We start from the raw sequence: 14,011 nt of genomic DNA, 5'->3' as shown, positions 1-14,011 counted from the left end.
TGAATGAGCATTTGTGATAATCAAAATGATTTTATTTGTGTTTAATAATAAATATGACACATATATAAATTTTTTTTTTTATGTATATAAATTAAGAATTATTTATATTTTCCTGAATATTTTTTGGTATAATATATATATATATATATATATATGTAGATTTTTTTTTTTTTTTTTTTTTTTTTTTTTTTTTTTGTTTTTTTTTAAAATGAAACAAAAACTTTTTTCTATTTCTTTTCTTTTTAATTACATTATATTAAAATTTAATAACCTAATATTTGATGACTATTATTGAATACTTTGAAGGTATTTTTTTTGCATAAAAGGAAAAAAATAATATGTTTCTTATGAATATATATTTATGGTCGTAGCTTTTTTTTATGTTTTTGTAAGTATTATGTTGTTAATTTTTTAATTTTTAAATTTTATTTCTTTCAATGTGTGTGTAGTGTATATAAAATTATACATGTTATGATAATTAAATAAACTTATATTTATTTTTTTAAAAATATAACAATAATATCAAATTATATATAAATAAATAATATTATCAATATTTTTTTGTCATTGAAGGTTATCTATATTTTACTTTCATAAGGATAAAATAAATAAATAAATAAATATATATATATATATATTATAATAATTCATATTGACTATGTATAAAATACACAATGTCTATTTTTATTCTTATAGCAAAATTTTCTATTCCGTAAGATTATAAAAATAGTAACATTATCATTAATATGTAGCAACATATTGAGCAAGACATACATATTTTTAAAATAAAAATATATTTTTTTTTTGATATGATTATTATAATTAATAAATAAATAAATATATATATATATATATATTATAATGTGTGTAAAAAATTCATCTTTTTTTTGAAATATGAACAACACAAAAATATAATAAATAATAAATATAAATATAAAAAATATATAAATATATTATATATACTTAATATTTAATCCCCCTTCTTAATATATATTTAATTAAAGCTTAAATACTTGTAACATTATCCGGTACTATTTTTCAAGAATAAAATATTGCATATATGAATAATAAAAGATAAATATATGACATATATTATATATATATATATATATATATATATGTTATTTTTTATTTATTATTTTTTTATAATAATAATATGAACTTGGTATAATTAAGGTGATTTTTATATTATTTTTAAAAGAAAATAAATAAATATAAATTATATAATATATACAATACATATATATATATATATATATATATATTTTAATATAATATTTATGACTATACATTATTATTGTAAGAAAGAAAAAATTATATATTATTTTTTTTTTTTTTTTTTTTTTTTTTATGTATCTTATTTAGTAGCTTGTTTTATATATATTTTTATTTTTATTTTTATAACTTTTATTTAACATATTATTAAATTAGAATATTATATATATACAAAATATATATATATATACATTTTAAGTTAGATTATATTTATATATATATATACATAAATATATATATTTTATAATATACATTTTAATATTTATTTGTTGAGGTATACCTTTTTTCCATTGTGTGTGTGTGTGTGTTTATTTTATTTTATTTTTATTTTTTTTTTTTAATAATTTTTCATTTGAATAGAATGGCTGATGTTATAAATATTTCTAGAATACCAATATTTAGCAAACAGGAAAGAGAATTTAGTGATTTACAAAAAGGAAAAGAGATAAATGAGAAGATATTAAATAAAGAGAGTGATCGTTTTACTTTATATCCAATATTATATCCTGAAGTTTGGGATTTTTACAAGAAAGCTGAAGCTTCATTTTGGACAGCAGAAGAAATTGATTTATCTAGCGATTTAAAAGATTTTGAGAAATTGAATGACAATGAGAAACATTTTATAAAGCATGTGTTAGCATTTTTTGCAGCAAGTGATGGTATAGTATTAGAGAATTTGGCTAGTAAATTTTTAAGAGAGGTTCAAATAACAGAAGCAAAAAAATTTTATTCTTTTCAAATAGCTGTAGAAAATATTCATTCAGAAACATATAGTTTATTAATTGATAATTATATTAAAGATGAAAAAGAAAGATTAAATTTATTTCATGCTATAGAAAATATCCCTGCAGTAAAAAATAAAGCATTATGGGCAGCAAAATGGATTAATGATACTAATTCATTTGCTGAAAGGATAGTAGCTAATGCATGTGTTGAAGGAATATTATTCAGTGGTAGTTTTTGTGCTATTTTTTGGTTTAAAAAACAAAATAAATTACATGGTTTAACATTTAGTAATGAATTAATAAGTAGAGATGAAGGACTACATACAGATTTTAATTGCTTAATTTATAGTTTATTAGATAATAAACTTCCAGAACAAATGGTACAAAATATTGTTAAAGAAGCTGTAGAAGTTGAAAGATCTTTTATATGTGAATCATTACCATGTGATTTAATAGGTATGAATTCTAGACTTATGTCTCAATATATAGAATTTGTTGCAGATAGATTATTAGAATGTTTAGGATGCTCTAAAATTTTCCATTCAAAAAATCCATTCAATTGGATGGACTTAATTTCACTTCAAGGAAAAACAAACTTTTTCGAGAAAAGGGTCGCAGATTATCAAAAATCAGGAGTCATGGCCCAACGAAAGGACCAGGTCTTTTGTCTTAACACGGAATTTTAAAACATATTCAATATATTTTCCTATCCACATATGTATACATATATATATATATATTAAATAATGTAAGCATTATTTTATTTTTATATGTTCCTATTTTATTTTATGGCTAAAATATTTATATTTATATTTATATAGCACTATTATTTTATGCATAAGTTATTTTTATTTTTTTTTTATAACAAATAAACATACAAAAAAAAAAAAAAAAAAAAAAAAAATATATATATATATATATATATATATATATATATGGAAATAAATAGATAAACATATATATTATACACACATATATATGTGTGTATTTATTTATTTATGTATTTATGTGCGTCTTGTACATTTTACATTTGCATTATTAATTTATATTTCCATAAATATAGACCATATTAAATATATTAAAATATATACAATAAATATATTTTATTTTTGAAAAGCACAAGATTCATATAATTTTTAAGACATATAAGTCTTTATTAAAATTATTTGTATAAGCAATCATCAAGCTTCTTTTTTATATCTTGCATATTGATGTTTTTTCCTATAAATAAAAATCTGGATGTAAAAATATGCATATTATCCAATATATTATTTATGTTATATTCATTATTTTCACTACAAGAAGAATCATCTGATATATAATTTTCGAGTTCTAAAAGATCATCACATGTTTTCTCTTCATTTTCATAATTAATATTATCAATGTTAAACTGGTTGTGTCCATTTATATTATTAATATTATTAGAAAAAAAATTTATATCATTATTATTGTTGTTTATTTTGTCTTTTTCATTTATACCTTTTGTTAGATATGTTTGAAAAAATGTATGTATATCAGTCATAACATGATTAATTTCATATAAATCTCCAACACTTTGATAATAATAAATATTTAATTTGATTTTATGTTTATTGTTATAAATATCATCATTAAAAGCAACAAAAACACCTTTACCACGATATATTTGTAATTTGCTATTCCATAAAAGGCTAGCTAATATATTATTAATTTTTTTATATGAAAAAATATTTTTATTCTTAAGTATTGTTATAATTTGTTTTAATATGTTTTTATCCTTTTGTTTTATAAATTTATCTTTCATTTTATTTAATATATCACTTAATTGTATTAATGATGATATGTCATGATCAAAATGAAATGTCATATTATGAAAATCATTATAATGAAAAGAAACAACATTTTCTACTTTTTTATTATTAATTATAATATTTTTTATATTTTTTTTTTCATAACATTTTAAGTTTGTTATATATTCTATAGGTACAATAGAATAGCTAGTTGGGAATACATTGCTGATGGGATTTATTTTATGAATAAAACTTTTTAGTTCACTTATATTGTGTTGATTTAATTTATCTATTTTATTTAATATTATAACATCAGATACCATAATTTGTTCATATTCTGGAGTTTTTTCATTATGATCAATGTTGTTGGATTGATATTGATATTCATATTCATTATCTTGATTAATTTCATTAAATAATGTGTCGTTATTATTTTGTTTTATTTCTTGTTTATTATAATATTTTATAAAATGATATGAATCTACTATATGTATAATACTATCTAAATATATTTTTGACTTATTAAGTTCATCTAACCATAATAAATTATTAATTTGTATATTATCATAAACACCTGAAACTTCTACAAATATATAATCATAATTAGTTTTTAATGATAAAATATTTTCAATCAATTTAACAAAATTACTTTTATTTGAACAACATAAACAACCATTATTAAGTTCATAAATGAAACCTTCTTCACTATCAATTTCATTTATTATTCTTAATTCATTTTTATTGTTTTTTATATTTGTTTTTAAATTATTATTTACATTATTTTTATCATCGTCTTTATTTTTTGGAATATTATATATATCATTTATATCTTTAAAAACTATTTTATCAATGTTGTTGTTCTTTTCTGTGAATTCATTATGAATAATTGCAATTTTTTTATCTTTCTCAATACTTTCATTTAATAAATTTTTTAGTAGTGTAGTTTTTCCAGCTCCTAAGAAGCCGGTGATTATTGTGATTCCAATCATTAAAAATAAGATGAATAAATAAATAAACAAACAAACATATATATATATATATAATAAATATATTTACTTAAATATATTCATTTGTTTTAATTGTTTCGTAGAAAATAAAATTAATGTTTGAAAATAATATTCTACATTTTAAAAATAAACAAAAATAAATAAAAATATATATATTTATATCAATTTGTCTCTTGCATTTTTATAATTATATTAAAGGGTTTAAATGATAATATATAAATTTTTATTTTATAGTAAGGCATGAATTTCTATATATATATATATATATATATATATATAATACATATTATATATATATTATATATATATGTAATATTATGTAGATATGAATGCAAAAAATTTACATATATATTTCATTTTTATATTTAAATTTTTAATAGTTTTTTTTTTTTTTTTTTTGTGTAAATTTTTGCCTACATAAATATATATTATTAGATTTTTTTTTTTTTTTTTTTTTTTTTTTTTTTTTTAAATGATATAATTAATAATGTACTAATCATATATAATATTTCTTTGTTTTCCTTTGCCTTTTTTTTTACTTATTTTATTATTTTTTTTTTTTTTTTTATATATATGAGAGGTACACATTTATATATTTATTTATCTATCACCTAATATATTGTCATACTCCTATTAATGTTTTTTATGTGGTTATATAAATATAAGGTGTACATGTTTGTCATGTTTTTTTTTGTACTTGTTGAAAATACGATGAGTATGAAAAAGAATTTGATGTTCACATATTTTAATAAAAAAAAGTTTATATATATAAAGAAGAATGTATTATTTTTGAATAATAAATATATAAGTAATTTAGTATATACTAAGGAAGATGATATATATAAAATTAATGAGATAAGTAATGTTATAGGAAGGAATAGAAAGAAAAAAAATAGAAATATTAATAATGATGAGGATAATGATAATAATGGTAATAAAAATGAACTAGATGATAATATAATATCATCGAATAGATATATTAATAATTTATTTTTTACAAATAATAAAAATATATCACCTGATATTAGAAATAATAATAATGAAGATAGCCATGATAATAATAATAATAATAATATATTAGATACATCATATAATCATGATAAATATAATATGTCTGATAATGAATTACAATTATATAAAAATAAATGTAAAATTCCACTGTATTGGATTAAAAAATTAGATAACCTAAAAAATATGAATGCTATAAATTGTATAGAATATTTAAAAGATGATAATTTGTTATATTTTGATAATTATAAAAACAAAGGATTATTAAAATTTCTAAATGATGAAAAGAGAAAATATAGTAATTGCATAATTTTATCAAGAGTAGGAGATTTTTATGAAACATATGGTTTGGATTCTATATTTCTCATTGAATTTTTAAACATAAAAAAAATGAATAATAGATTATCATGTGGTTTTATAAAGAGCAGTATAAATAAAGCTTTAAATATATTAACTAACAATAATTTAAATGTATGTATATATGAAGAAATTAATGAAAAATCTTTAAAAATGAAAAAGAGATATTTATCTCAAATAGTAACTCCTGAATTTCCTATATATTTAAATAATATACAATACTATAATAAGGATGAAGATATACAACCAAACAAAAACAACAACAACAATAATAATATTATTAATAATAATAATAATAATAATTGTAGTAGTTATAATAATATGGATAAATGTTTAGATAGTTCTAATCTGAGTGCACTATCCTTTTTTAATTCTTATGATCTAGATGATTATTTTGTTATAAAAGAAATTGTTTGCATATATATAGAGAGCAAAAATATTTTTTCATTAAGTAAAATTAATTTAAGCTTAAAAACTATATCTATATATGATAATATAACCTTTGATGTTTTAAATGTATATTTAAAAAATACGAATTTTTTAAAGGTATATATACATCAACATACCAATACATCATTTACAAAAAAAATCACTGAATTATTCAAAATAGAAAATTATTATTTATTTAATAATTTCAAGTCAAGTTTTTATTTTCATATGTTTATATTAGACAAGTTAAAAAAACAAATACATGTAAAAGGCTTATTCAGATTAATAAAGAATAAAAATGTCTTCAAAATTGAATCAGCAGATTGTAAGAAGGAGGAAAAATCGATGCAGAAACAAATTAGTAATTATATGAATTATAAGCAGAATAATAAAATTAACCATAGACTTATAAATAATGTAAATAACAATATTGATGATAATGAAAAGGATACCATAAATAATAATAATAATAATAATAATAATAATAATGATGTAGAGGAAAATATCGATGTAGAAATAAATAAAAATGAGGAAGATAATAATATTGATAAGATTAAAAATAAAAACATTATAGATAATAATTTTGAATATTCATTTTCATCTTATTGCACACCTTTGAATATATTTACGAGTTATAATATGGGTATATATAAACAGAATAATCATTATGAAAATAAAAATAATTTTTTATTTTATAATATTATTGATATAAATAATAATAATTCAAATAGTATAAATATATCAGAATCATTAGAGTTTTTTAAGAATATTTTTCTTTTTTATCCACCTTTTGAAGTTACAAAACATATAAGATATATAAATGAATATATAAAAAACAATATGAAAGATTTAATTATACCTAATATAAAACCATTTAAGAATAATATTATTATATCTCTTTTATCAAATTTAAAAGCTGATCATCACATTTTAAAAAAGATATTAGTAAATATAGATGCAGTATTAAATTGTATTAGAAATTATGATTTCTCACTTTTAGTATCAATATTTAAAGTATTAAATCATCAAAATTCTTTTAAATTACATATAATTAAATTTTATAAGCTTTTAATGAATATTCAAAAAATAATGAAAGACAATTTGGATTTAGGTTTATGTTCAAAATTCTCTTATCAATCAGATATTCAAGCATTTAATGATTTTGTCATATATCATGAAATGGATGTATATAATATAATTAATGAAAATCTTCTAATTGAAGAAAATAAAGAATTAGAAAATTCAAGAACAGATTTATTAAATACAATTATATCAAATTATTCAGAATATGATAGAACAAAAAATGGAGATAAGGATATTAATTTATTAAACAAAATGATCAAAATTGATAATGCGAATGATATTATAGGTATAAAAAAAAATATAAATAAAAAAAAAAAAAATGAACAAATTTCAGAGTTTTTTCATCCATTAAATAAAAAATCAGATGTTATGAAAAATGTATATGTAACTCAAGAAGTGCAGAATAAAATTAAAATATATTTATTCTCAATATATAAAAAGAAAAAAAAAATAAATGAAATAATTCACAATATAAATATACAATTATCTTCTTCAGTTCATATACTTTCATTTGTGTCAAACTTCTTGCAAATAATTCAGGTATAAATATGTGATAATATATAAACAAAGAAATAAATAGTTATATATATATATATATATATATATATATATATATATTTTATTTTTTTGTGTTGTATTTATATTTCTTTGTAGGCTCTTTATAACCATACCGTTAATAGTCTCAAGAAAGGATGGTCACTACCAATATGTAAACACCTTCATTTGTCATATGAAAATGTGAGCTTTAACAATATAGACGATAAGTTGGGTTATATACAAAAAAAAGTCTATAACGACATAGACGAAATAAAAGAGGATACATTAACAAAGAATGTTAATACAAATGATTCATCCAATAATTTTATAAATGATCAAAAAAATACCAAAGAATTTGTAAAATTATCTCTATGTGATGAAGAGAGAATTTTAGAAAACGTAGACAAAGATTCAGTAGAAGAAATAAAAAAAATGTATAAAGAAAAAAATTATGTTAATGATTCAATAACATATATAATGGGAGCCAAACCATATAATGTAATAAAACATAATTTAATTAAATATGATTTTTTTTTGAAAAAGAAAAATTTTATTTTACTGACTGGAAAAAATATGAGTGGAAAAACTACATTGTCTTTTACCATTTTGAGTATATTATTTTTGTCGAATTTGGGTATAATAAAAAAAAAAAAAAAAAAAAAAAATATATATATATAAATAAATATATATAAATATAAATATATATATATATTTTTATTTTTATTTTTATTTTTCTTTTTAGGTATGTATGCACCTTGTGATGAAAAAAGTATTATAGGAAAGTTTCGAGAATTTTATAGTTTGAAAAATGTAAATTATCAAGAGCAAATTGAAAATATGTCTTTATTTAGAGAACAAGCTTATTATATTAATTCAATTATTGAAGAAATAAAAGAAAATTATTCTATAGATAAAAGACCAACAAGAGAAAAGGAAATTTTTATTGTCCTCGATGAACCATGTATAGCAACCACGCCTGTTGATAATGCAAGTAAAAAGCACATAAAATAAATAAAAACATAAATAAATAAATATATATATATATATTATTATTATTATTATTTACCAATATTTGTTTTTTTTGTTTTTTTTTTTTTTTTTTTTTTTTTTTTTTTTTCCAAATTTCTTATTTAGTTATTATAAGCGCAGTCTCGGATTATCTTAAAAATTATTGTGGAATTATAATTACTCATAATTACGATTTATTAAACAAAATATGCCAGAGCAAAAACATCGTTTTTAAAAGAATTAATAAAGATATTAACTATTTGAAAGAACAAGATAATAAAATAGTTGGTAAATTAGAAGACGGTATTTGTAAAAACAGTGAAGCCTTAGAAACATGTAGATATACAAATATCGATCCACATGTTTTAAATTTATTAAATGAATATGAAAAGAAATATAAGTTTATTCATAATTTAAGTAATACTTTGTATACAAAATTTTTAGAATATATTCAATATAGAAAAGATGGAAAGTGTCTTAATGACTTTTTTGATCAATATATAAATGATATAATAAAACAAAAGAGTGATAAACATGAAATACAATATAATACTCCTAGTAATATGGAAAATAATTATAATAACAGTTATATTTCAAATCATCAAAAGCATTACATATCAGAAAATCAAAAGTATGATAATAATTATGATATGGATTTCATAAAAGATAAAGAATTAAATAATATAATAAATTCTAATAATAATATACAAGAATTTTTAAATAATTATGATAAAACAAGAATATATAATGAAAATCTAAATAATAATAATCTAGAACAATATGATAACTCAATAATTTACGATAATAAACTAAATGTTATAATTAAAAAAATTGAAGAAGCATCAAATAAGAAGGTTATAAAAATAGGAATGAATGAAGAAGTACCTATTTATTATAAAAATAAAAGTATTGTTTATATTTTATGTATTTTTTCAAAAAATGAAAATGATCCATATTTTTATATAGGTATAAGTGATAATATATCAGAAAGAATAAAATGTCATACAAGAAATTTATTAAATAATAAAAATCTTTTAAAAAATCCAAAGAAAAATAATCTATTAAATTATAAATATGATTGGACTAAATTCTATATTTTGCTTTTTCATGTGGATAATAAAATGATTGCATCGAAATATGAAAAGGAGCTTTCTAATTTGTTGAAGGATAATTATAATATATTATCTAAATAAATATTATAAATCAAAATTAAAAAAAAAATATATATGTTAATTTTTTATTTTTAATTTGAAATTTTTTTTTTTTTTTTTTTGTTCTGTAAAATGGTAGATTAATAATTTTGAATAGTATTTTTTTTTTGAAATTTTTAATATATGACCTATAATTATATATATTTATAAAAATTTTCAATACTTTTTAATTTGTCATATTGTTAATATGTGCATATAACACTAAAACATAAAAATTAAAAAATAAAATAAAATAAACAAGAACACACACACTAACACATATATATATATATATATATATATATATATATATATATGTATATTTATTTATTTGTTATTTTATTTATTTTTTTTTTTAATGTGTAGCCTTAGAGATAATGAGTTGACGTTTTCATAAATAATATATTTGCGATATATAGTGAGCACACTCATGATCAAAACATTTTTGAACAAAAAGCTTTTTCTTATAATTATAAATAATATATATATGATTTGATTTATGTGATCTATTTTTATTTTTACAGAATTTATTATCTTTCAAACTAATAATATATTCTTCATCATTTGATGTAAATGAATGTACGAAATATTTGATTAAAAGAGATAAATCATCTTGACGAATTTCTTTAGAAAAAACATTTTTATATTCATTTAAAAGATCTATATAGAAATTTTCATTTTTTAGAAATAAATTATTGTAACTCTCAAGATCATATTCATATATGTTTTTTTTTTTTGTACATATAATATTATCTTTATTTGAACCTTTTAAATGTATATTATTATTTATATTAATATAATTTTTGTCTTCTATTTTGAAATCGTAATTTGTATTATTTGTTAATTCATTTTTATCATTCTTGTCTTTTATGTTTTGATTTTCATTTTGATTTTGTTCGTTATTTTTATCTATGTTTTCATTTTGCTTTTCAGAAATATTTGAAAGTTGACATATTTTCTTTGAATTTTCTAAAGATAAGTTCTCTTCAAAAATATGTTTATTCGCTTCATTATAATTTTTCATATTAGGATTATCCTCCTTTAAATAATTTTGAAATGCAATCTTATTATATATTAAGACGATTTTATAAAAATAATCTTTTTTAATTTCATTTTGAAAAGAATTGAGATATATTTTATTTTTTTTAAAGTTTTTATATAACTCGAAATTCCAGAAAAAGAGTATTTTTAAAATATTATGAAAATGTTCTTGATTGTGTATTGCATTTTTATGAAAGGTATTATTTTTAGGCATGAATATATTTTTATGTTTTAATAATTTACATGAATTATTTGAAGAATTGATATTATTGAATTTAGAATGATCATTTTTTATATTATCATTATTAATATAAAGTATATTAATATTGGTATCACGTACATTATTATTATTATTATTATTATTATGTATATTATTATTTATATTATTATTTATATCATTTATGTCTTTCATATCAATAATATCACTATTGATTGTTTTATTTTCATATAAATTATTAATATAACAATTCATGGTATTATTTAACAAATTTTGATTACAAATGTTACTTTCATTTATCTTATAATTTATATCACTTTTAAAATAAAAGGTAACTAAACTTTTGAGTATAATATCATTAATATCTGTTTTTTGATATTTCTTCACATTTTTTTTACTTAATAATAATTTATTTTTTTTGTTTTTCTTACTTGAAAAAATTAATCGAAAGTTTCGATTTTTACTATAGACTGAACTATCAATAATACATTTTAAAGTCTGAATTTTTTTATTAATTTTTTTTTTATTTTCAATGTGTTGATAATTATAAGGTGTATTTTCAAAAAGTAATATAAGCTCTTCCATATATTTATCATTTTCAATTATATTATTTTTATTCTCATTTATAAGTAATGAATTAGTTTCTTCATAATTATTATTTGTATTATCATAATCATTTAATATATGATCATTATTATTAAGAAGATTTTTTTTTTTTATTTTAAAAATATTCATATCATTAACCAAATTCTGATCAGTACTATCTTCTCTTTTAATTTGATATAAAAGTACAATATAATTACAATATGTTTTTTCCCCTTCTTTTAATTTCTGCAAATAATTTATATAATGTGTAATAATATCATCAAGTGATTTCTTATACAAATCAAAATATTCTATTGTTTTTTTTTGTTCACAATTATTTACATTCATATTTTTATTAAAAGGCATTAACATAAAATTGTTGTTGATATGATGAATGTCTGTGACTTCACTAAAATCGTTTATAATTTTTTGTAAATCATCATCACAACTATTAGTTTTATCACAATTATAAATTTTATGACAATTATTAGTTTTATCACAATTATAAATTTTATGACAATTATCATATTCATCACAATTATCATTTTCACCACAATTATCATTTGCATCACAATTATCATTATCACCACAATTATCATTTTCATCACAATTATGATTATTTTCTTTTTCTTCATAACATTTTTCTCTTTCCTTATTATTATTATATATTTCATTTGTTCGCACAAAATTTATATTATTATTCAATTCTACTAATTCTTCATATTCTATATAAACCGTTGTATTATTAACAAGAAAAGAATTTTCACAGTATTTTATTTGATCAGATATATGATATAGAAATAAATCAACAAAGTTTTTTATACAATTTTCATCATCAAAAAGTAAATAATTTTTTTCATATGGTTTATTTTCTTCATTTTGTTTATTATGATTTCTTTTGTATTGTTTCTTTTTATATTTATGATAAAATGAGTTTTCTGATTTTTTTTCCCTTTCATTTTTTGATATATAAAAATTACAATAATCTATTAAATATTCATAATAATCATTATTAAGTGTGTGTATATTTTTTATGATTATATGAAAAGAAACCTTTTTACTTGTTGAACTATCTAAAATTAAAATATCATTTAAACATATTTTTATATTAAAATTAGAATATATATATAAACAAAACTCGATAATAAAAATAAACAATATAGATTCTTTATTTTCATAATTATTTATTATATCATATTCTATATCGAAATATAACCATCGTTTTTCATTACTTACAATAAGCTCATATAAATGCATATCAGGATTTTCTTTAATTGAATTTGTATTGTCCATATCATGTTGTATTTGCTCATTTATTATTATTTTTTCTTTATTTATATTTTCATTGTTAATAAAATATATTTCATTTAATGACATAGCATAAAAACAATAATATTTTAAGAAGGAAAAAAATGATTCTAAAATGAAACATCTTTTTCCATTTTCCATTTCTTCTGTGTATATAATTATATCTGTATATCCATTTATAATTTTATCATTGATCAAATCATCATAATATGAAAGAACATCATGTTGTTTATAAAAATATCTTTTCTTTATATTTTTTCTATCACATCCATCATCATGTGTTGTCTTAACTTTTCTTAACAATTTATATTTCTCAATATTTTCTTCAAAGGTGCTTCTGCACTTTTTTCTTTTTCCATAAAAACTTTCAGCATCTATAGCCATTATGAGATAACATATATTATATGTGAATATATAAATAAGTGCTACATGTATATATTTACTTATTAATTATATAACTCTTAGTTTGTAT

At 17.6% G+C, this 14,011-nt stretch overlaps 4 protein-coding genes across 4 annotated transcripts; 2 read left to right on the top strand and 2 right to left on the bottom strand.

The window, feature by feature from the left end:
* Positions 1-1,636: 1,636 nt before the first annotated feature.
* On the top strand, positions 1,637-2,686 carry PADL01_1405200 (ribonucleotide reductase small subunit; the record flags this gene model as incomplete). The annotated part of the gene is made up of 1 exon (XM_028684321.1): positions 1,637-2,686. One exon carries the CDS (start codon positions 1,637-1,639, stop codon positions 2,684-2,686), a length of 1,050 nt encoding a protein of 349 aa, XP_028540411.1.
* Positions 2,687-3,162: 476 nt separating this feature from the next.
* PADL01_1405100 (COBW domain-containing protein 1, putative) lies at positions 3,163-4,758 on the bottom strand (the record flags this gene model as incomplete). Its single annotated transcript, XM_028684320.1, has 1 exon — positions 3,163-4,758. One exon carries the CDS (start codon positions 4,756-4,758, stop codon positions 3,163-3,165), a length of 1,596 nt encoding a protein of 531 aa, XP_028540410.1.
* Positions 4,759-5,412: 654 nt separating this feature from the next.
* On the top strand, positions 5,413-10,391 carry PADL01_1405000 (DNA mismatch repair protein, putative; the record flags this gene model as incomplete). Its single annotated transcript, XM_028684319.1, has 4 exons — positions 5,413-8,193; positions 8,308-8,824; positions 8,933-9,181; positions 9,325-10,391. The coding sequence occupies 4 exons, from the start codon at positions 5,413-5,415 to the stop codon at positions 10,389-10,391; spliced, it is 4,614 nt and encodes a 1,537-aa protein (XP_028540409.1).
* Positions 10,392-10,779: 388 nt separating this feature from the next.
* PADL01_1404900 (conserved Plasmodium protein, unknown function) lies at positions 10,780-13,923 on the bottom strand (the record flags this gene model as incomplete). Its single annotated transcript, XM_028684318.1, has 1 exon — positions 10,780-13,923. The coding sequence occupies one exon, from the start codon at positions 13,921-13,923 to the stop codon at positions 10,780-10,782; it is 3,144 nt and encodes a 1,047-aa protein (XP_028540408.1).
* Positions 13,924-14,011: the final 88 nt, after the last annotated feature.

The sequence above is a fragment of the Plasmodium sp. gorilla clade G2 genome (genome assembly GCF_900097015.1).
Source record: "Plasmodium sp. gorilla clade G2 genome assembly, chromosome: 14".
NCBI lineage: Eukaryota > Apicomplexa > Aconoidasida > Haemosporida > Plasmodiidae > Plasmodium > Plasmodium adleri (nom. inval.).
Note: the sequence above shows the minus strand (reverse complement) of the source record. Positions and strands in the feature narration are given on the sequence as shown.